The sequence below is a fragment of the Lepus europaeus genome, chromosome X, assembly GCF_033115175.1.
Source record: "Lepus europaeus isolate LE1 chromosome X, mLepTim1.pri, whole genome shotgun sequence".
In the NCBI taxonomy this organism is placed as follows: domain Eukaryota; kingdom Metazoa; phylum Chordata; class Mammalia; order Lagomorpha; family Leporidae; genus Lepus; species Lepus europaeus.
In genome coordinates, this window is record NC_084850.1 from 83,753,771 (window position 1) to 83,776,152 (window position 22,382).

Genomic DNA, 22,382 nt, shown 5'->3' on the forward strand with positions numbered 1-22,382 from the left:
AGGAATTTAGAAGTCCAAAATCAAAGTGTCAGTAGGGTTAGTTTCTTTGTGGAGGTGTGAGAGAGAATGTGTCCCATCCCTCTTGTGGTAGTGCCGGCAATTCTTGGAGGTTTTTGGCTCTTAGATGCATCTTGCCAGTCCTCTTTTCCCGTTTTAATTTGGTATTCTCCTCTGTATGTCCCAGTTTACCTTTTATAAGTAATCCAGCATGACCTTGTTTATATCTTGATTATACCTCAAAGACCTTATTTCCTAATAGGTCACACTCAGAGATTTCAGTTAAAGTGAAATTTGGGGGAACACTATTCAACCTAGTATAAGGAATTGCCATGGATAAAATTTTCTGGGCAAAATATTTAGAGTCATAAGAACATTGACAACAAAAAGATCTTTGGAAACACCAGCCTTTATATGTGGACAGATATGTAGAAGGAGAAGGAATGGTTAGAGAGGTAGGAAGAGGACCGGGGCTGTGAGGTAGTGGGTAAAGCCATTGCCTGTGGTTCTGGCATCCCATATGGGCACTGGTTCGAGTCCTGGCTACTCAACTTCCAATCCAACTTCCTGCTAATGCGCCTGGGAAAACAGCAGAGGATGGCCCAAATCCTTGAGCCTCTGCACCCACGTGGGAGACCTGGAAAAAGCTCCTGGCTCCTGACTTCGGACTGGGCCAGCTCTGGCTGTTGCAGCCATTTGGGGAGTGAACAAGCGGATGAAAGATCTCTCTCTTTCTCTCTCTCTGTGTGTGTGTGTGTGTGTATGTGTTGGTCTATGCCTTTCAAGTGAATAAATAAATCTTTAAAAATAAATAAAAGAGGTAGGAAGAAACCTGGGAGTGAGTGGTGAGATGTGCCACTCAGATAAAGATGAAGGGGAAACTTCAAGAAGGAGCTTTTAAACAGCAAAAAGGTCAAGAAGGGTAAAGACCAAGAAGTGGATTTGGCAGTATGGAAGTCATTAGTGCCCTTGGTGAGAACAGCATTGCAGTATTGGGTAAGAAGCCAAATCACAGTATGCTGACTTTGTGTGACTTCCAGGTGACAGCCAGAAGTCTATGAGCAAGGCAGTCTTTTTTAAAGGTTTATTTATTTATTTGAAAATTAGAGTAGGGAGAAAGAGATTTCCATCTACTGGTTCGCTCCCCAAATGACTGCAATGGCCAGAGCTGGGCCAATAGGAGCCAGGAGCTTCTTCCTGGTCTCCTACATGGGTGCAGGGGTCCAAGTACTTGGCCATCTTCTGCTGCTTTCCCAGGTGCATTAGCAGGCAGCTGGAGCAGATGTGGAGCAGTGGGACTCAAACTGGTATCCATATGGGATGCTGGGGCTTTACCTGCTACGCCATAACGCCAGCCCTACCACTTAGATTATTTTTCTTAATTCTTAAAATTTATTTTCATTTTATTAGGAAGGCACAAAGAGAAATCTTCCATCTGCTGGTTCATTCTCCATATGCTTGCAACAGCCAGGGTTGGGCCAGGTTGAAGCCAGGAAGTCAGAACTCAATCACAGGCCAGTGCCGTGGCTTAACAGGCTCATCCTCCGCCTTGCAGCGCCGGCACACCGGGTTCTAGTCCTGGTCAGGGCGCCAGATTCTGTCCCGGTTGCCCCTCTTCCAGTCCAGCTCTCTGCTATGGCCCGGGAAGGCAGTGGAGGATGGCCCAAGTCCTTGGGCCCTGCACCCGCATGGGAGACCAGGAGAAGCGCCTGGCTCCTGGCTTCGGATCAGTGCGATGAGCCAGCCGCGGTGGCCATTGGAGGGTGAACCAATGGCAAAAACGAAGACCTTTCTCTCTCTCTCTCTCTTTCTCACTATCCACTCTGCCTGTCAAAAAAAAAAAAAAAAGAACTCAATCAGGGTCTCCCACATGGGTCATAGGGACCCAAGTACTTGAGCCATCAAATGCTGCCTCCCAGGGTGTGCATTATCAGAAACCTGGAATCGACAGTAGAGGCAGGATTCAAACCCAGGCACTCCAAAATGGGATGGGAGTGTCCCAAGCATTAGGTTAACTGCTGTGCTAAACGCCTGCCTCTGCACCCACATTCTATTATTAACATTTTTAAAAATTTTCTTGACAGGCAGAGATAGAGATCGAGAGACAGAGAGAAAGGTCTTCCTTTTCCGTTGGTTCACCCCCCAAATGGCTGCCACGGCTGGCGCACTGTGCCTATCCGAAGCCAGGAGCCAGGTGCTTCCTCCTGGTCTCCCATGCGGGTGCAGGGCCCAAGGACCTGGGCCATCCTCCACTGTCTTCCTGGGCCACAGCAGAGAGCTGGCCTGGAAGAGGAGCAACCGGGACAGAACCTGGCGCCCCGACCAGGACTAGAACCTGGGGTGCCGGTGCCACAGGCGGAGGATTAGCCTAGTGAGCCGCGGTACCGGCCTATTATTAACATTTTAATACACTTTATTACATATCTATTTTTATCATATCTGTTCCATCAGTTCACCTTATTTTTTGGATGCATTTCCAAGTAAATTTCAGACATCAGAATATTTTGCCCAAACTGTTCATTAACTAGATTTTTTATTTGTTTAGTTGTTTTCCTTTGAAGTAAAATTTCCTTAAAGGAAGCATACAAATCTCAATTGTACATTTGCCAAGTTTTGACAAATGCATATACCTGTGTAACCTAACCCTCTATCAGGGTATAGAGCAACATTACCACCCTAGAAAATTTCCCTCATACTTCTTGCCAAGCAATCTCCAGCCCCACTTTCCAACTCCAAAGGCAACTGTTGTTCTGATGTTTTCTCCCATAGATTAGTTTTGTGTGTAAGTGAAATTGCACTGCTTGTACTCTTTTATGCCTGGCTTCTTTTGTTTAATATGGCTTTGATATACATACATGTGTGAATTCATGCATGTTCTTTTTATTATTGAGCTGTGGTCCATTGTGTGAGTTATCCATTGATTGTTAATCCAAACTCAGCACTTGGGTTGTTTCTAGATTTGGCTGTTATGAATAAAGCAAAGTATTTTTTCTTTTTTACTCTCAAATGTCCATCTCATAAATGGGACTAAGCAGGAAAAAAATCTAATTTTTTTAAAAGTTGTATTTACTTGAAAGGCGGTGGGGGGGTGGGGAATAGATACCAAGATTGAAATTGAAATTGATTGCTTGATCTTCCATCTGCTGGTTCATTTCTTTTTTTTATTTTTTGCCAGGCAGAGTTAGACAGTGTGAGAGAGAGACAGAGAGAGAGTTATAGACAATGAGAGACAGAGATAAAGGTCTTTCTTCCGTTAGTTCACTCCCCAAATGGCTGCTACGGCCGGCACTGCACCGATCCAAAGCCAGGAGCAGATGCTTTTTCCTGGTCTCCCATGCGGGTGCAGGGCCCAAAGCACTTGGGCCATCCTCCACTGCCTTCCCAGGCAACAGCAGAGAGCTGGACTGGAAGAGGAGCAACCGGGCCTAGAACCCAGCGCCCATATGGGATGCCAGCGCCGCAGTCGGAGGATTAACCAAGTGAGCCACAGCGCCAGCCAGCCCTCAGATTATTTTAAATAACCACTTGGGCAGGGCTTGTTTTGGCAGATACCTTCCAGGGTGCATATTAGCAGGAAGCTGCCCCTGCACCTGCGTGGGAGACCAGGAAGAAGCTCCTGGCTCCTGGCTTCGGATCGGCGCATCTCCTGGGGAGTGAACCATTGGACAGAAGACCTCTCTCTCTGCCTCTCCTCTCTCTGTGTAACTCTGACTTTCAAATAAATAAATCTTTAAAAAAAAAACAAATGTGCCAGTCGCTTGTGCCTGTGTTCTTTTTTAATGTGTACTTTGAAATAATCCCTTCTCTGCTAGTTGGGATGTAGGACTGAGAGTCCCAACCTTTAATCTTGGCCTTGGTCTTTCTGGTGACCAGCTACCATCCTGAATCTGCCTAGGGGTTGCCAGCCTGAAGTCAATTCATTAGCATACAAAAAAACCCAAATCACTTTGGAGATTTTAAGGCTTTTAGGAGTTGTATGCCAGGAAACTGGGTCATCCCAAATATGTATTTTCATTAACTAGTATACAATGATAATGTGCTTTCTTTTTGTTTTTAGTCTTACAGTCTCCATTCATTTCCTAAATTACTTAGGTCAGCCCCTTTCTCCCTTCCACTTTCAGTGAGATTTTTCCCCCATACGGTTTTTTAAAGATTTATTTGAAAGACAGAGTTACAGAGAGGCAGAGGCAGAGAGAGAGAGATCTTTCGTCTGCTGGTTCACCCCCCAAATGGCCGCAGAGGCCTGAGCTGGGGCTGATCTGGAGCCAGGAGCTTCTTCTGGGTCTCGCACGTGGGTGCAGGGGCCCAAGTACTTGAGCCATCTTCTGCTTTCCTAGGCGATAGCAAAGAGCTGGATTGGGAAGAGGAGCAGCCAGATCTCAAACCAGTACCCATATGGGATGCCAGCACTGCAGGTGGTGACTTTACCTGCTCTGCCACAGTGCCGGCCCCATCCCCATACATTTGTAATGTTACATGGTTCTGATGATTTGAATATAGTGTGTGAAGTGCACTAATAGAGATACATACATACCTAGGGGAGTATTAAGGTGGAAATCTGATTTGGTGGAGATAAAGGTCAAGGATGAGAGATATCTTGGAGGAACCTCAGATGAGGACTGAGCTATATATTAAAATAGCATTACTATCATGTGGGAACATCATAAAAATACAAATTCTTGGGGCCAGTGCTGTGGCGCAGTGGGTATAGCCTCTACCTGCAGTGTCAAATCTCACATGGGCACTAGTTCAAGTCCTGGCTATTCCACTTATGATCCAGCTCTCTGCTATGGCCTGGGAAAGCAGTAGAAGATGGCCCAAGTCGTCAGGCCCCTGCACCCATGTGGGAGACCTGGAAAAAGCTCCTGGCTCCTGGCTTCGGATTGACCCAGCTCTGGCCATTGCGGCCATTTGGAGAGTGAACTAGCCGATGGAAGACCTCTCTCCTCCTCTGCCTCTGTCTATCTCTCTGTAATTCTGCCTTTCAAATAAATAAATAAGTGCCGGCACCCAATGCCAGCACTGCAGACTGGGACCTTAACCTGCTGCACCACAGCGCCGGCCCCAATAAATAAGTCTTTAAAAAAAATACAAATTCTTGGAGTAGGTGTTGTGGCACAGTGAATGAAACCATGCTTGAGAAGGCCGTATCCCATGTCAGAGTACCCGTTCAAATCCGGCTACTCAGTGCTTCCAATCCAGCTCCCTACTAACGTGCTTGGGAAGGCAACAGATGATTGCCTAAGTACTTAGGTTCCTACACACACATGGGAGACCTGGATGGAGTTCCTGGCTGCTGACTTTGGCCTGGCACAGCAGCCCTGGCTATTGTGGCCATTTGAGGGGTGAACTAGCAGATGGGAAATCAATCTCTCTCTCCCTCTGTCACGATGCCTTTCAAATAGATAAAGAAATCTTTTTTAAAGTCTTGGACTCCACTAGGAAATCAAAAATCTAAATGTTGGGGTCTAGCAATCTATGTTTTAACAAGCCCTCCAGGGAATTCCACAGAGAATTGAGAATCACTGTCTTAGCAGATGAGTCCAGTAGGTTTAACTGGTGAAAGGAGTATATTCCAGGGAGGGGAGGGTGATGTGAACTTAAGCTTATAAGTAGCAAGATGGGTATGAAGGGTAATAATAAAATGCTTGAGGCAGGAAGTGGCAAGTGTTAAGGACAGAGGGCCAGCAGTTGCTGCTTGTGGCTGTATCTGGGAGGACTTGACAAAGCTAGGCTAAGCAGCTTAAACTTGATTTTGTAGGCCATGGGTCCAACTGAAGATTTTTTTTTTGTCAACAGCTTTATTGAGGTATACCTCATATACCATATATTTAACACATTTATAGTGTATAATTTAGTGATTTTTAGTATATTCATAATTGTGTACCTGTTACCACAGTTTTAGAACATTTTCATTACCCCAAAAAGAAACTCCTTACCATTTAGCTATCACCCCACCAGCCCCTAACAGCCAACAGTCAACTTTCTATTAATTTGTTTATTTTGTACATTTCATATTTCCAAATATCTCAATGCCATATGACATTGTCTATTTTGTGAATGGTTTCTTTCATGTAGCATAATGTTTTCAAGGTTCATCCAATTGTAGCATGAATCAGTATTCATTCTATGTTATGGATGCATAATATTCCATTATATGAATATATAATATTTTTTAAAAGATTTATTTATCTGAAAGGCAGAGTTATAGAGAGAGACAGAGAGAGAGATCCTCCATCCTCTGGTTCACTCCCCAAATGGCCACAACAGCTGGAGCTGGGCCAATCCGATACCAGGAGCCAGGAACTTCCTCTAGGTCCCTAACATGGATGCAGGGGCCCAAGGACTTGGGCCATCTTCCACTGCTCTCCCAGGCCATAGCAGAGAGCTGGATTGGAAGCGGAGCAGCTGAAACCCAAACCGGCGCCCATATGGGATGCCGGTACCACAGACTAGGGCTTTAACCCACTGTACCACAGTGCTGGCCCCCACAATATTTTCAATCCTTTCATTAGACAAGATTGTTGGACAGATATGTTTGTTTTTCTTGGGCATGTATCTAGGAGTAGAATTCTTATAACTGTGTATAACTTAAAAAAATTATTTGAAAGGTGACACACAGAGGAAGATCTTCTATCCATTGGTCTACTCCACAAATGCCTGCAACTGTTAGGTAGGGCTGGGCCAGGCTGAGGCCAGGAATCCAGAGGTACATCTGGGGCTCCCATGTGGGTGGCACAAACCCAGGTACTTGTTTTTTTTTTAAAGATTTATTTATTTATTTGAAAGTCAGAGTTACACAGAGAGAGGAGGGGAGGCAGAGAGAGAGAGGTCTTCCATCGGCTGGTTCACTCCCCAATTGGCCCCAAAGGCTGGAGCTGTGCTGATCCAAAGCCAGGAGCCAGGAGCTTCTTCTGGGTCTCCCACGTGGGTGCAGGGGCCCAAGGACTTGGACCATCTTCTGCTTTCCCAAGGCCATATCAGAGAGCTGGATCGAAGTGGAGCAGCCGGGACTGGAACCAGCCCATATGGGATGCCGGCACTGCAGGCAGTGGCTTTACCTGCTATGCCACAGCACCGGCATCTTCAGGGGTGCACATAAGCAGGAAGCTGGAGTGGAAGCAGAGGTGCTAGGACTTGAAGTGGCACCCTGATATGGGATGCGGGCATCTCAAGTGGTGGCTTAACCTGCTGTACCACAACACTGGCCCCATCTGGTTGTAACTTTTTGAGGAACTGTCAGACTGTTTTCCAAAGCAGCTGCACAATTTTACATTCCCTCCAATGGTGGAAGTTTTTCCATATTCTAGTTAAGACTTGGTATTTCTTTGGGCCGCCGCCTGTGATGCCAGCATCCCATATGGGTACTGATTCAAGTCCTGGCTGTTCCCACTTCCAATCCAGCTCCCTGCTAATGTGGTGGAAGATGGCCCAAGGGCTTGTGCCTCTGCCACTAGCATGGGAGACCTGGATGGAGTTCTAAGCTCCTGGCTTCAGGCTGACTCAGCCCTGGCCATTGTGGCCACTTAGAGAGTGAACTAGTGGCTGGAAGATCTCTGTCTCTCTGGAACTCTTGGACCATCTTCCACTGCTTTTCCCAGGCCATTAGCAGAGAACTGGATTGGAAGTGGAGCAGCAGGGACATGAACCGGTGCCTATGTGGGATGCCAATGTTGCATGTAGTGGTTTACCTGCTATGCCACAATGCTGGCCCCCATAATTCTTTTTTTTTAAAGACTTAGTATTTCTCATACTTTGATGATAGCCATCCTCATGGGTAGGAAGTGATAACTCATTGTGAGTGTGGTTGCATTCTCCTGATAAAATGATGTTTAACATCTGTTCATGTCCTTATTGGGCATTTCTTTTTCCTTGTCCAGTTGCTTGTGTGTTTGGCATCATACCTAAGGAATTATTACCATATCCAAGGTGCTATAGTTTGAGCATGATTTGGCTCTCCAACTCATGCAGACCATTAAGTCTCAAAGTCATGGACTGATCAAATTACAGTGTTTAGAAGGTAGGCCCAGCGGAGTTCCTTAAGTCACTAGGGGGTGTGCTAGAACGCTAATTACATAATCTTGAGTTGGACCCACCTATTGTTGCTCTCAGCTTCCTGGCTCACCATGTGATCCCTCCTCTGCATATGTCCTTTTTTTAAAAAAAAAGATTTAATTATTTGAAAGTCAGAGTTATACAGAGAGAGAAGGGGAGGGAGGGAGGAGGCGAGGGAGAGAGGGAGGGGGCCAGTCTTCCATCTGCTGCTTCATTCCCCAATTTGCTGCAATGGCTGGAGCTGTGCTGATCCAGAGCCAGGAGCTTCTTCTGGGTCTCCCACGCGGGTGCAGGGGCCCAAGGACTTGGACCATCTTCCACTGCTTTCCCAGGCCACAGCAGAGAGCTGGATCAGAAGTGGAGCAGCCAGGACTTCAACCGGCACTTATATGGAATGTCAGCACTGCAGGCAGTGGCTTTATCCGCTACACCACAGCGCCGGCCCCCTGCATATGTTTTGCCTTCCAGAATCTTCATCAGATGCCCTACCAATAGGGGCTACCCAATCTTGGACTGTGAACTTAAGAAATCATGAACCAAAATAAGCCTTTATCTTTCATAAGTAGCCTATATCAGGTACTTAGTTATAGTGATGAAAAGCTGACTAATATACAAGTTCATGAAATTTACACCTACATTTTCTTCTGAGTTTTGTACCTTTTAGTTCTCATATTTAGGTCTTTGATCCGTTTTGTGTTAATTTTTGTATATGGTATGAGGTTAGGGGATCCTCTTTCATGCTTTTCCATGTGGGTATCCAGTTGAAGAGACTATTCTTTCCCAATTAATTTTTTTGACATCCTTGTTGAAATCAGTTGATTGTAAACCACTGAAGAATTTTAATTGAGGAATCACATGCTTTCTTTTATTCTTTAAGCCAGTATTGCTGGCTGTATGTTGACTGGACAAGAGTAGATGTAGGGAAACCAGTGAGTAGGAAATTGAAGCTCCAGCCCAGAGATGATGGTGACTTGGGCCACAGAAGTGGTAGTAGAGATGGGGAGGAGGAGGTCATACTTGGGAAATAAGGTAAGTAGGACTTGGACAACTGGCAGGCGTGGAAGGCATAAAAGGGGCAAAGTCAAGGGTGATTCATATTTGGAGTGGGGTCAAGGGTGATCTTCAGATTCTAAGTTTGGGTGGCTAAGTGAATGGTAGTGTCATCTATTACCATAATAAAAGAGAAGCATACATTTAGAGGGGGAAATAATGGGGTTCATTTGGGCTGAATTAAATTTTTGGTACCTGTGAGACTTTCAAGTAGAGATGTCCAGAAAGCAGTTAGAATGTGGGTACAGACTAGAGCTTGGGTTGGAGTGAATGATTTGGAAGTCCTAAGTGTATAAGATGGGAGTGGAGGCTCTGGAAAAGTCTCAGGAGAGAGTATAAGGAATGAGAGAGGTTCCAGGACTGTATCCTCTAGGAGGAAGAATAGAAGTTCAAGAAAGAGAGGAAATGGCCAATGGTGGAGGGGGAAAACAGGAGAAATCTGTAGGAATCTGGTAGAAGGAAGTGAACGTTGAAGGGGAGTGATAAATCGTATTAAATGAAACTCAGAGGTCCATTATAATAAGGCCCAGGAAGTGCCCATGTGTTCTTCCTGTTTCCATGTCAATTTGTTTCATAAAAAAATTTAATGTGTGTTTCCTATGGGTGGCATATTTTCTTAAATACCCTTACACATTCATTTTTCACAACTAGTGCCTAAAGGTGTTGTTGGCAGTGTCTGGTGGATATTTGTGTCTTATGTGATGCCAACTTTCATTGGCATCTTCTGTGCTAGTAATTCCCATTCTGAATTGAGAATATTACAAGTCCAACTGCAGTGTATATTGCAAAATGGACTCCCAGAGCATTCTTAGACTGCATGTTCATTGTTTCTTTGTTTTCCAATCTTACTTTTTTTTTTTACCTTATTTATAGATATGTGAAAGAAGCCAAAGAAGCAACTAAGAATGGAGATCTGGAAGAAGCATTTAAACTTTTCAATTTGGCAAAGGACATTTTTCCCAATGAAAAGGTAATGAGCAGAATCCAAAAAATACAGGAAGCCTTGGAGGAATTGGCAGAAAATGGAGATGATGAATTTACAGATGTGTGCAACTCGGGCCTGCTGCTCTATCGAGACCTGCACAACCAACTCTTTGAGCATCAGAAGGAAGGCATAGCTTTCCTCTATAGCCTATACAGAGAAGGAAGAAAAGGTGGTATTTTGGCAGATGATATGGGATTAGGGAAGACTGTTCAAATCATTGCTTTCCTTTCTGGTATGTTTGATGCTTCACTTGTGAATCATGTGCTGCTGATCATGCCAACCAATCTTATTAGCACATGGGTAAAGGAATTTGTCAAGTGGACTCCAGGAATGAGAGTCAAAACCTTCCATGGCCCTAGCAAGGATGAACGTTCCAGAAACCTCAATCGGATTCAACAAAGGAATGGCGTCATTATCACTACGTACCAAATGTTAATCAATAATTGGCAGCAACTTTCAAGCTTTAATGGCAAAGAGTTTATGTGGGACTATGTTATCCTTGATGAAGCACATAAAATTAAAACCTCATCTACTAAGTCAGCCATATGTGCTCGTGCTATCCCTGCAAGGAATCGCCTCCTCCTCACAGGGACCCCAATCCAGAATAATTTACAAGAACTATGGTCCCTATTTGATTTTGCTTGTCAGGGGTCCCTGCTAGGAACATTAAAAACTTTTAAAATGGAGTATGAAACTCCTATTACTAGAGCAAGAGAAAAAGATGCCACCCCAGGGGAAAAAGCCTTGGGATTCAAAATATCTGAAAACTTAATGACAATCATAAAACCCTATTTCCTCAGGAGGACAAAAGAAGAAGTACAGAAGAAAAAGTCAAGCACTCCAGAGATCAGACTTTCTGAAAAGACTCCAGATGTTGATGCCATTTGTGAAATGCCTTCCCTTTCCAGGAAAAATGATTTAATTATTTGGATACGTCTTGTGCCTTTACAAGAAGAAATATATAGGAAATTTGTGTCTTTAGATCATATCAAGGAGCTCTTAATGGAGACACGCTCCCCTCTGGCTGAACTAGGTGTCTTAAAGAAGCTATGTGATCATCCTAGGCTGCTGTCTGCACGGGCTTGTCATTTGCTGAATCTAGGGACTGTCAAATTCTCTGTTCAAGATGGAATTGAGGAGGAAGATTCCTCAGGTGTGGACCCTATTGATCAAATACCTGATGATACATTGATGGAGGAATCTGGAAAAATGATATTCCTAATGGACCTGCTGAAGAGACTGCGAGATGAGGGACATCAAACTCTCGTGTTTTCCCAATCGAGACAAATTCTAAACATCATTGAACGCCTCTTAAAGAACAGGCACTTTAAGCTATTGCGAATTGATGGAACAATTACTCATCTTTTGGAACGAGAAAAAAGAATTAACTTATTCCAGCAAAACAAAGATTATTCTGTTTTTCTGCTTACCACTCAAATAGGTGGTGTTGGCTTAACATTAACTGCCGCAACAAGAGTGGTCATTTTTGATCCGAGCTGGAATCCTGCAACTGATGCTCAAGCCGTGGACAGAGTTTACCGAATCGGACAAAAAGAAAATGTTGTGGTTTATAGGCTAATCACCTGTGGGACTGTGGAGGAAAAAATATACAGAAGACAGGTTTTCAAAGACTCATTAATAAGACAAACTACAGGTGATAAGAAGAACCCTTTCCGATATTTTACTAAACAAGAATTGAGGGAGCTGTTTGCAATCGAGGATCTTCAGAACTCTGTCACCCAGCTGCAGCTTCAGACCCTGCATGCTGCTCAGAGGAGATCTGATAAGAACCTAGATGAACATATTGCCTACCTGCACTCTCTGGGGATAGCTGGAATCTCAGACCATGATCTGATGTATACACGTGATCTGTCTGTTAAAGAAGAGCTTGATGTGATAGAAGAATCTCACTATATTCAACAAAGGGTTCAGAAAGCTCAATTCCTTGTTGAATTAGAGTCTCAAAATCCAACAGAGAGACAAAGAACTGGATATGAGGAAACCTGGCAGAGAGCAATTGCATTTCCTTCTCAAACAAAGAAGAAACTGAATAAAGAAGAATCAAGTAAGCGACAGCCTCGGCCTTCACCTTCTATAACTACTCATTATACCCAGGAAGAAGATATCAGTTATCAAATGGCAAGTGTAACCATTGACGATCCACCTGAAGAGAGTGAGAAACAAGATCTTTCCACCATAATGATGAACATTACTGTGCAGCAAGATGGTAGGGATCCACATGAAAGTGCATTTGATGCTGACTCTGTAACTACTTCACCCAAGGGGTCTGGAAGTGTAGAAGAAGTTTGGACTGACTCTTTATTGGGAATGGCAAAAGGCTTTGCAACTAAAAATGAGGTTGTACAAAAGGAAGCATTACAAGAGGGGCCTAAGCAGGAGACACTGCCAGAAAACCCCCTGGGAAGTTCTGATTATTTATTTAGCAAAGCGGATCTTGGGCCAAATGTAGATCTTCTACAGGATGATGAGATTTTACACCACTGCGGTGCCGGCTCCATTAATCCTATGAGAAATGAAAATCAAAATACAAGATCAGATACATTTGCTGTTGAAATAGCTGATGACTTGTCAGCATCCCATAGTGTGCTACAAGATGCTCAAGCGAGTGAGGCCACGTTGGAAGAGGAACCTTTAGCATCTTCACCACAGTATGCATGTGACTTCAATCTTTTCTTGGAAGACTCTGCAGACAATCGCGAAACTTCTTCTGGTCAGTCTCTGGAGCTCATTGAGCAAGAAAATAGCTTGTGTGGCTTTGCAGCCCATTCCAGAGCAGAGTCTGTGCGTAGCAAAGAGTGTATCACTTTGGATTTTTCTGAGAAAGATAACGAACCAGAAGAAGTTGTAGTTAATATTAAAACCAGAAGTAAAGCTAGAAGAATCGTTTCAGATGATGAAGAGGAGGAGGAGGATTCTTGTAAAGGTACTTCAAGCCCAAGTCCATTCAGCACATCTCCGTTTCAGTTCTCATCTGTGAAACAGTTTGACGCTTCAACTCCCAAAAATGACATCAGTCTACCTGGGAATTTCTTTTCACCTAAAGGACCTGATAGTGAAAACAAGTCTGTAAACTCTAGAAGGTCTCTGGCGTCCAGGAGGTCTCTTATTAATGTGGTTTTAGACTATGTGGAAGATATGGAGGAAAGGCTTGACCACAGCAGTGAAGCAAAGGTCGCTGAAGAAGATCCTGAAGAAGGAGCAGAGGAAAGCAGTGACGAAGCCTCAGCGTGTACGGAAGAGGACCCCTCCGGAGAAATGCTGTCTTCAGAAAGCAAGCCCAGCCGCCTAAGTGCGTCTAAGCTTAGTGCTTCAGCTCTAGCGACCTCTCCTGGCGACCCTGACCCTTTGTCAGATGAACAGGTGGTTGTCTCAGCGTGTACGGAAGAGGATCCCTCCGGAGAAAAGCTGTCTTCAGAAAGCAAGTCCAGCCTGTTAAGTGCGTCTAAGCTTAGTGCTTCCGCTCTAGCGACCTCTCCTGGCGACCCTGAGTCTTTGTCAGGTGAACAGGTGGTTGTCTCAGAGTGTACAGAAGAGAATCCTTCCGGAGAAATGCTGTCTTCAGAAAGCAAGTCCAGCCAGCTAAGTGCGACTTCAGCTCCAGCGACCTCTCCTGGCGACCCTGAGCCTTTGTCAGGTGAACAGGTGGTTGCTTCTCCCCAGGATAAGGCAGCTGAGGCTGCAGATGACTATGAGACTCTGGTAATGCGTGGAAAAGAACTGAAGGAGTGTGGGAAAATACAGGAGGCCTTAAACTGCCTTGTTAAAGCACTTGACATAAAAAGCGCAGATCCCGAAGTCATGCTCATGACTTTAAATCTGTATAAGCAACTGAATAACACTTGAGTATGTAACCTGTTGATTGTATTTTAAAGTGAAATTGTATGAGGGTAATTTTTGATTTCATAAATGGAATCTTTGGTAGCATGAAACATCCAGGCTTAAGGCCAGAAAGATCTCAAAAAACAACTTCTGTCTACCACCTCTCCCTCCTACTTCTGCCGCCTTCCACTTCCCACAATACATATATCCTGGTATTCTGAGCACTAGGTTAGTATTTTGTCAGTTGAATAGTCTTATAGTTTTCTTTTAGGCATACTCTGTAAACTTAATTTTTTTTTAAGTTTCGTTTTAAATTAACACTTCCTAGGGGAATTTCTCTCAAAATTATTCTAAATTTTAATGATCGATGTTGTATAGCATAGTTCAGATAAGAAAATTAAAGTAACTTTTCTCAAGTGTTTCCTTCTTTTACTTTCTTTCACTGAGATGATGGGGAAGCTGGAATTATTCCAAGTTCTTGCCTCTGCGTGAGAGAAGAATTCAAAGCAGAGACATGAAGTACAAGAATGGGAGCAGGATTTATTTAGAGATAGAGAATACATACCCAGAAGTGAATGCAGGCAGCCTCATGAGGAGATGCGTGCCATAAGGAGAATTGCATGCACCCCAGTTTAGTTACCCCCCTTTATTGAGTAGGAGATGGTGGACCACTTGAATATACAAATAGGGTGGAGTTTGGGAAGGATTCAGTTCTCCTGATGATCTCTGGGAAGAATTTATGGCTTCTTGCATGTGGACCTCAGTGTACACATGTTCATCATGGCGTCTTCATGGAGGAGGCTTAGGTGCATCAAGGGAAAGTGGCTTTGCTGAACTGGCATGTGAAGGGATGGAGTTAGGGGTGCGGGCTTGGAACACAGACTGCTAAAAACCTCCCAGCTCCTTCGTTCCTCACCAACTCCCTGCCCAGCCCACGTCAGTGATACTGGCAAACTCGTAGGCAAACTCCTTAGTTTACACCGAGCTTGTCATTAGTATTCCAAATCTAAGTTGCTTACTGGCATACTCTTTTATGCTTTCAATTGAATGTGGTACAAGGCTGGGATAAGGTGCCTGGTGCTAAGGGTCTTTATCACTGCTAGCCTCTCTGGAGTAATTTTCCTGACCGTTTAGCCGTTCTTTACTCGACTGTGTTCTCATTTTCTCCTTGATTACTTTGACATATGCGTGGTTATAGACTTGAAAGAATTTGATTCCCTCTTGGAAACATTAAGTGCAATATAACATTCTTCACATTGTCACCAGAGAAGAGACTATGCAGACTCTTCAAAAAGAACATGGAAAAAATACTATGAAAAGATGATTGCACTGAAATAAACCTCTTAATTTTGGTTTCCACGAACTCTTTGAAGTTTCCTGGTATCATTTGTCAAGTGCCTACTGTGTATTTGGTACTCTACACAGGCTTCTCTTTAATCGTTACCACAGTCCCTTGAGGTAGAGGGGAGGGAGGATGGCTCTTTGGTTTTTTTGGTTGAGGAAGCTTCTAAGGGTCAGTGAGGCTGTGATCTATCCACAGTGACACAAGGGTGAAACACATTTTTCATCTTGTGTTACCTAATGACAAGCTACTGTAATACACTGAGCTAGTTTTACTTACCAACACTTCTGACACCAAATGTGTGGGGCTTTTCCACCCCATGCAATTTTCCGGTACCTTATGGATGCCAACTAGGTGTCCTACAATTCAATTCTGATACTAACTACCTAGAGTTAGTGTCAGACTCCACAGGTTTAAGGGCTCAGTCCCACAAGACTGCCCTTATTATAGGTCAATTCTAACTATTCAGTCCCCAGGTTATCCACACTTCTGTCAGACTTAGCTACAAATCAGGATTCTCCTGACCCTCTCCTGGAGAAGCTCACAGAACTCAATTGTTATTACCAGTTTATTATAAGGAATACAACCCAGGAAGAACAAAATGGAAGAGAGGCCTAGGGCAAAGCTTTGTGGGGGAGGTGCATACAGCTTCCAGGCCCTCTGGGCACACCACCTAACAAGCACTAAACAATGAAACTCCATTGTTCAAGGGCTTGTATGGGGATTTCACTACCTGGGTGATAACTGACCATTGGTGATTAACCCAACCTCTAGTCCCCTCCCCTCCCTAGAGGTTGAGGGCAGGGCTGAGAGTTCTAACCCTCTAATCATGGCTTAATCTGGCAACCAGTCCTATTCTCTAACAACTAGTCCTCTCAGGGTACAAAAGACATCATTCAGGAGATTCCAAGGTTTTAGGCCAAGAATCAAAGGCCAAATATTTGTTATTATGCCACATACATATATTAATTTACTTAAAATTATATGCATATATACACCACTATTCTCAGGTATATTACAAAATATTACAGATAGAAGTTTGAGGGGCAGGCGTGTGGCCTAGTGGTTAAGACATCAGTTAAGATACCCATGTCCCAGGGCTGCCCTTGTGACATAGCAAGTTCAGATGCATATCGGTGCTGGTTCTGGTCCTGGCTGCTCCACTTCCAATCCAGCTCCCTGTTAAAGTGTGTGGGAAAGCAGCGGACAATGGCCCAAGTGCTTGAGCCCCTGCCACCCATGTGGGGCACTGGGATAGGATTCCTAGCTTCTGACTTCAGCTGGCCCAGCCACAGACATTTGGGGAATGAATCAGCAAATGAAAGATTTCTCTCTCTGACTTTGCCTTCCAAATAAATACATTTTTTAAAAGATATGCATGTTCCCATATTGTAGTGCCTGGGTTTGGTAACTGCATCCCACCCGCCCCCCTTTTTAAAGATTTGTTTATTTGAAAGGCAGAGGGAAGAGACAGATCTTCCAGTGGTTCACTCCCCAAATGGCCACAGTGGCCAGGGTTGTGCCAGGAGCTGGAACTTCTTCTGGGTCTCCCACATGAGTGGAAGGGCTCAAGGATTTGGGCCATCTGCTGCTTTCCCAGGTGCACTAGCAGGGAGCTGGACTGGAAGTGGGGCAGCTGAGACTTGAATGGTACTCCAGTATGGGGTGCCAGTGTCATAAGCGGCACCTTAACCTACTGCACCACAATGCCAGCCCTGAGTATATACGATTTCTTGAAAAATAATTATTAGTTCTCATGCACTGGTTCACTCCCTACATGCCCACAACAGCCTCAGCCGGAGCTGGAACCTAGAACTCAGTCCAGGTTTCCCCACATGAGTGGCAGGAATCCAATCACTCGATCATCACTGCTCCCTCCCAAGATCTGCATTAGCAGGAGTTTGGAGTCAGGAGAGGTGCAGGATATCAAACTCAAGCACTCCCATATGGGCTGTGGGCATCTTTAACTTCTAGGTCAAACACCTGCCCCAACTCAAATCATTTTAAAAATACAAGGGCAAACAAGTGCTTGGGCCCTGCACCCGCATGGGAGACCAGGAGGAAGCTCCTGGCTCCTGGCTTCAGATCGGCGCAGCGCGCCGGCCGTAGCAGCCATTTTGGGGGTGAACCAACAGAAGGAAGACCTTTCTCTGTCTCTCTCTCTCTCACTGTATAACTCTGCCTGTCCAAAAGAAAAAAAAAATACAAGGGCAAAAACCTGGGTGTAGTGGTGCAGTGGGTTAAGCCACTGCTTGGGACACCTGCATCCATCCTCCAAAGTGCCTCATTCGAGTCCCAGCTACTGCAATCCACTTTCCTGCTAATGCATCTGGGCAGCAGAAGATGATATCCCAAGTACCTGAGTTTCTGTCACCTTGTGGGAGACCAGGATGCAACTTTGGGCTCTTGGCTTCGGAATGGCCCAGCCCCAGCTGTTGTGGCCATTTGGGGGGTGAACCAGCAGATGGAAATATCTTTCTGTTGCTTTGCCCTTCAAATACTTCAAAAAACTAAAACAAAACAACAGCTCTTTAAAATTTTTGCGAAAAAAATTGGAACTTAAAAACTTTATTTTGGGGGGTGAGTGTTCTGTTGCTGTGGGTTAGCCACTTGGGATGCCTGCATTCCATATTGGAGTGCTAGTTTGAGTGCTGGCTCCTCCACTTCCAATACAACTTCCTGCTAATGCACTATGGGAGGCAGCAGATGATGGCTCAAGTGCCTGGGCCCCTGACACCCATATGGGAGAGCTGGATGGAGTTCCATGCTCCTGGCTTTGGCCTGGCCCAGCCCTGGTTGTTGTGGCCATTTGGGGAGTGAACCAGTGGATGGAAGATCTCTCTGTGTCCCTGATGCTCTACCTTTCAAGTGGTTGGGGAAAAAAAATCAGTTTCTAAGCTCAGCTCACCATTTTCCCTACGTGAAGTTCTGCTGTGGTGCAGGTAGAGAGGGAGTGTGTCATTGGCTGTATCCTACATCTTTGTTTTTCAGTCACTTCCATCAAGCATACAAATGTTTGTGGAAGTCCCACTTATAAATTCCTCTTTTCTGATGTAAAAACCAAAAGTCCCACTCATGCTTTATTTGCCTGCCAGGAAGCTTTAGGGGCCTATATCCATTTGATCCCAAACAGTGAAGCATAAGTTCTAGGTGAAGAAACAAAACGTTCCCTCTATTTTTGTTTTGGGGGTGGTGGGGACATGTACATGGTAAAACATTCATATAGTATCCAAAGCAGGTAATGGAATTTATAGATAGAACCCTGTATCTGAAATTTAACATTTCCTTTCTTTATGAATGTAAATAACAAATTGCACAAGTATTAGCAGTACCTGTGACTTTGTCACCAATATAAAATCATGTAGATTTTGATTATCGCAGCTGTCTCAAAATACTCTTAGTATTTATCACTACAGAACCACTGGCTTTTAGTCTCACCATTAGATATTGCTTAATGTATCAATAAAGGAGAAGACAGGCTGGTGTCATGGTGTAGCAGGTTAAGCTGCCTTTGATGCCAGCATCCCAAATAGTGCTGGTTCCAGTCCTGGCTGCTCCATTTTCAATTCAGCTCCCTGCTGGTGCACGTGGGAAAGCAGCAGAAGATGGCCCAAGTACTTAGGCCTCTGCCACCCATGTAGGAGACCCAGATGGAGTTCCAGGCTCCTGGCTTCCGCCTGGCTGTTGCAGCCAATTGGAGAATGAACCAGTAGATGGAAGATCTCTTTCTCTCCCTTGCTCTAACTCTGCCTTTCAAATAAATAACTCTTTTTAAAAAGTACGTACTGTTTAATATGTTAGTACAAGAGGAATAGGGGTTGTGGTGCAGCAAATTAAGCTGCTGCCTGTGATGCTGGCATCCCAGCATCCTATACTGGGACACTGGTTCAACTTCTGGCTACTCTGGTTCTGATCTCCCTGCTAGTGTGCCTGGGATGGCAGTTGATGATGGCCCAAGTACTTGGGCACTGGCCACTCAACACGGGAGACCCAGATGGGAGTTCCAGGCTCTTGCCTTTGCTCTGGCCCAGCCCTGGCTGTTGTGGCTATTTGGGGAATGAATCAGAAAATGGAAGATCTCTGTCACTCTTTCAAATAAATAAATCTTAAAAAAAGAGGGAGACATACATATTACAATTTAAAACCTTTAGTTACTATATTTCAGTGTAGTTGGTCTCCTTTGTAATTCTATATATTTTATTAATTCAAAGTCAACATTCTGAGAAGCGATCCATAGGTTTGGGCAAACTGTCACAAGGGTCCCATAACACAAAAAAGGTGAAGCCCCCTGATCTAAGGGTGTGAGGTAAAGTCTCTTACCTGCCTGTCCCCAGCCTGGATTGCCACTCTGAGTCTATATACACAGAAGCATGTATGTGCATACACTGATATGCTTCTACCTAGATGACAGTGTACTGTGTACCTTTTATTTTTTTTAACATGCATGGTGTCTTATTGAATGGATGTATCATAATTTATCATCTATTGATGGACACTGTTTCCAGCTAATGCTATAATATATACACACATACATATATTTTTATATACATATCTACAGCATAAATTTCTACAAATGGAGTTGCTGGTTCAAGGCTATATTTATAAATTGTACAGGTATTGCCAACTTGTTCTCCACAGAGGTTATAATTTACATTCCCACCACTAACGAATGAATACCTGTTTCCCCACATCCTCACCAAAAATGTTAAACATTCTAAACTTTGCCAACTTGACAGGTAAAAAGCAGGATCTCATTTTGGTTTTTGTTTGCAATTGTTTTGCCATGAATTAAGTTTAAACACTGAATAATGAAAGAGATGCTGACCTAAAACAGAATTAAATGCATATGCCATAACATGTTTAAATCTGTATAAATCTTTAATTTTTTTCATTTACCAATTCCTTCAGAATCTTGGTTGCAAGTCAGAAGCTAACTTCCCAAAGCTATGCTTGGTGCCAGAAGCACCCATTTATTTTTTATTTTTATTTTATTTTATTTTTTTATTTTTGACAGGTAGAGTGGATAGTGAGAGAGAGAGAGAGAGAGAGAGAGAGAGAGAGAGAAAGGTCTTCTTTTTGCCGTTGGTTCACCCTCCAATGGCCGCCGCGGCTGGCACGCTGCTGCCGGTGCACCGCGCTGATCCGAAGGCAGGAGCCAGGTGCTTCTCCTGGTCTCCCATGGGGTGCAGGGCCCAAGCACTTGGGCCATCCTCCACTGCACTCCCGGGCCATAGCAGAGAGCTGGCAGAGGCACCCATTTCTGCCCTGCTGCCTCCCCATGTCACAGAACTTAGCTTCCTTTTTCTCTAGTTCACCTTTCCAGCACTCTGGCTTTCTTCCTTCATGGTGACATCCATGCCAACTGGCATTTGCTTAGTATTCTGGGTGAGCCAACGTCCTAAGCAAAGGACACTGGCTAGACAGTATCATGTGTATGAAATGGTTGAGAATTTTCTTCAAGATTTTCGGAATGCATTGCCTTTATTTAGAGACACTGTTCTGAATGGTTTTTTTTTTAAGTAGTTTCATCTTACACCTACTATTTGAACATCTCTATCACACTGGCATTATCTGTTCAGTGGGGGAAAATCCCATGCTGGCATAATCTGCTGGGGTGCTCAGACCCTACTCTGAAATGAGAAACCCAGGTATCCAGCTGAAGTTGCTATTATATAAGTTGGCATAATGTGGGCATAGTATCAGATGCAGCTGAGGGGGACAACACTGTGTTAAAACAATCCTTGTTAAGGATTAGACAGTTGTGTGGCCAAGTTTTTCTTTTTTTTCGAGATGCAGTTAGAGGGAAACAGAGAGTGAGAGATCTTCTATCTGCTGGTTCACTCTCCAAATGGCTACAAAGGCCAGGCTGGGCCAGGTTAAAGCCAGGAGCCAGGAGCCTCTTCTGGGTCTCCCATATCCGTGCAGGAACCCAAGGACTTGCAACATTTGCTTTTCCCAAGTTCATTAGCAAGGAGCTGGATGGGAAGTGGTGCAGCTGGGACACGAATCGGTGCCCACATGGGATGCTGGTGTTTCACACAGCAGATTAACCCATTATACCACAACACTGGCTCCCCAGGCTACATTTTAAAAAGATTTTCATTTATCTTTCATTTTATTTGAAAGGGGAGAAGAGATGGCTAGATAGAGATCCTCCATCCACTAGTTCACATTCCAAATGCCTCCAACAGCCAGGGCTGAGCCAGGCTGAAGCCAGGAGCCCGAAGTTCAATCCAGGTCTCCCATGTGGGTGGTAGGGACTCAATTACTTGAGCTATCACCTTCTGCCTCCCCAGGGTGTGCGTCAGCAGAAGCTGGATCAGAAGTAGGGCTAAGACTTGAATCCAAGCCCTCTGATATGGGATGCAGGCATCTCAAGTGGCGTCTCAGCTGCTGTGACAAACACCTTATCCCTGAAGCTATTTTTGAAGCAATACAATATTTATGTTACTATTCTTTATACTTTTTCTGGATGTCATAAACATGACACTTCAAATTTTTTTTTAAAGATTTATTTATTTATTTGAAAGACAGAGTTAGAGAGAGAGGTAGAGACAGAGAGAGAGGTCCTCCATCCGTTGGTTCACTCCCCAGATGGCCGCAACAGCCAGAGCTGCGCGGATCCAAAGCCAGGAGCCAGGAACTTCCTCCGGGTCTCCCACGTGGGTGCAGGGGCCCAAGCACTTGGGCCATCTTCCACTGCTTTCCGAGGCCATAGCAGAGAGCTGGATTGGAAGAGGAGCAGCCGGAACTAGAACCGGCACCTATATGGGATGCTGGCACTTCAGGCCAGGGCTTTAACCTGCTGCGCCACAGTGCTGGCCCCGATACTTCAAATTTTTAAAATGCAGATACAGAGAATGTTGCCCTCAAAAGGGCAGTCATAATGTAATCCTTATGCTGAAGATGAGGGCATGAATTTTTTTTTTTAATACTTAAAAGACAGACACAGAACTCCCATCCTCTGGTTCACTCCTCAAATACCTACGATGGCCAGGAGCCAGGAACACAATCCAGGTCTCCCATGTGGATGGCAGAAACCCAGCTGCTTGAGCCATCATTGCTGTCTCCCAGGAGCTGGAGCTGAGACGCAAATCTAGGCATTCTGATGTG

The 22,382-nt window shown here is 44.5% G+C and overlaps 1 protein-coding gene across 1 annotated transcript in view; it reads left to right on the forward strand.

Annotated features, from left to right (window-relative positions):
* Window positions 1-15,570, forward strand: part of ERCC6L (ERCC excision repair 6 like, spindle assembly checkpoint helicase) — a 41,561-nt gene extending 25,991 nt beyond the window's left edge. Inside the window, exon 2 of the mRNA XM_062183968.1 lies at window positions 9,976-15,570. Coding sequence (XP_062039952.1) covers window positions 9,976-13,951 — 3,976 coding nt within the window. The 3' untranslated portion in view covers window positions 13,952-15,570. The remainder of the gene's footprint in view (window positions 1-9,975) is intronic.
* Window positions 15,571-22,382: the final 6,812 nt, after the last annotated feature.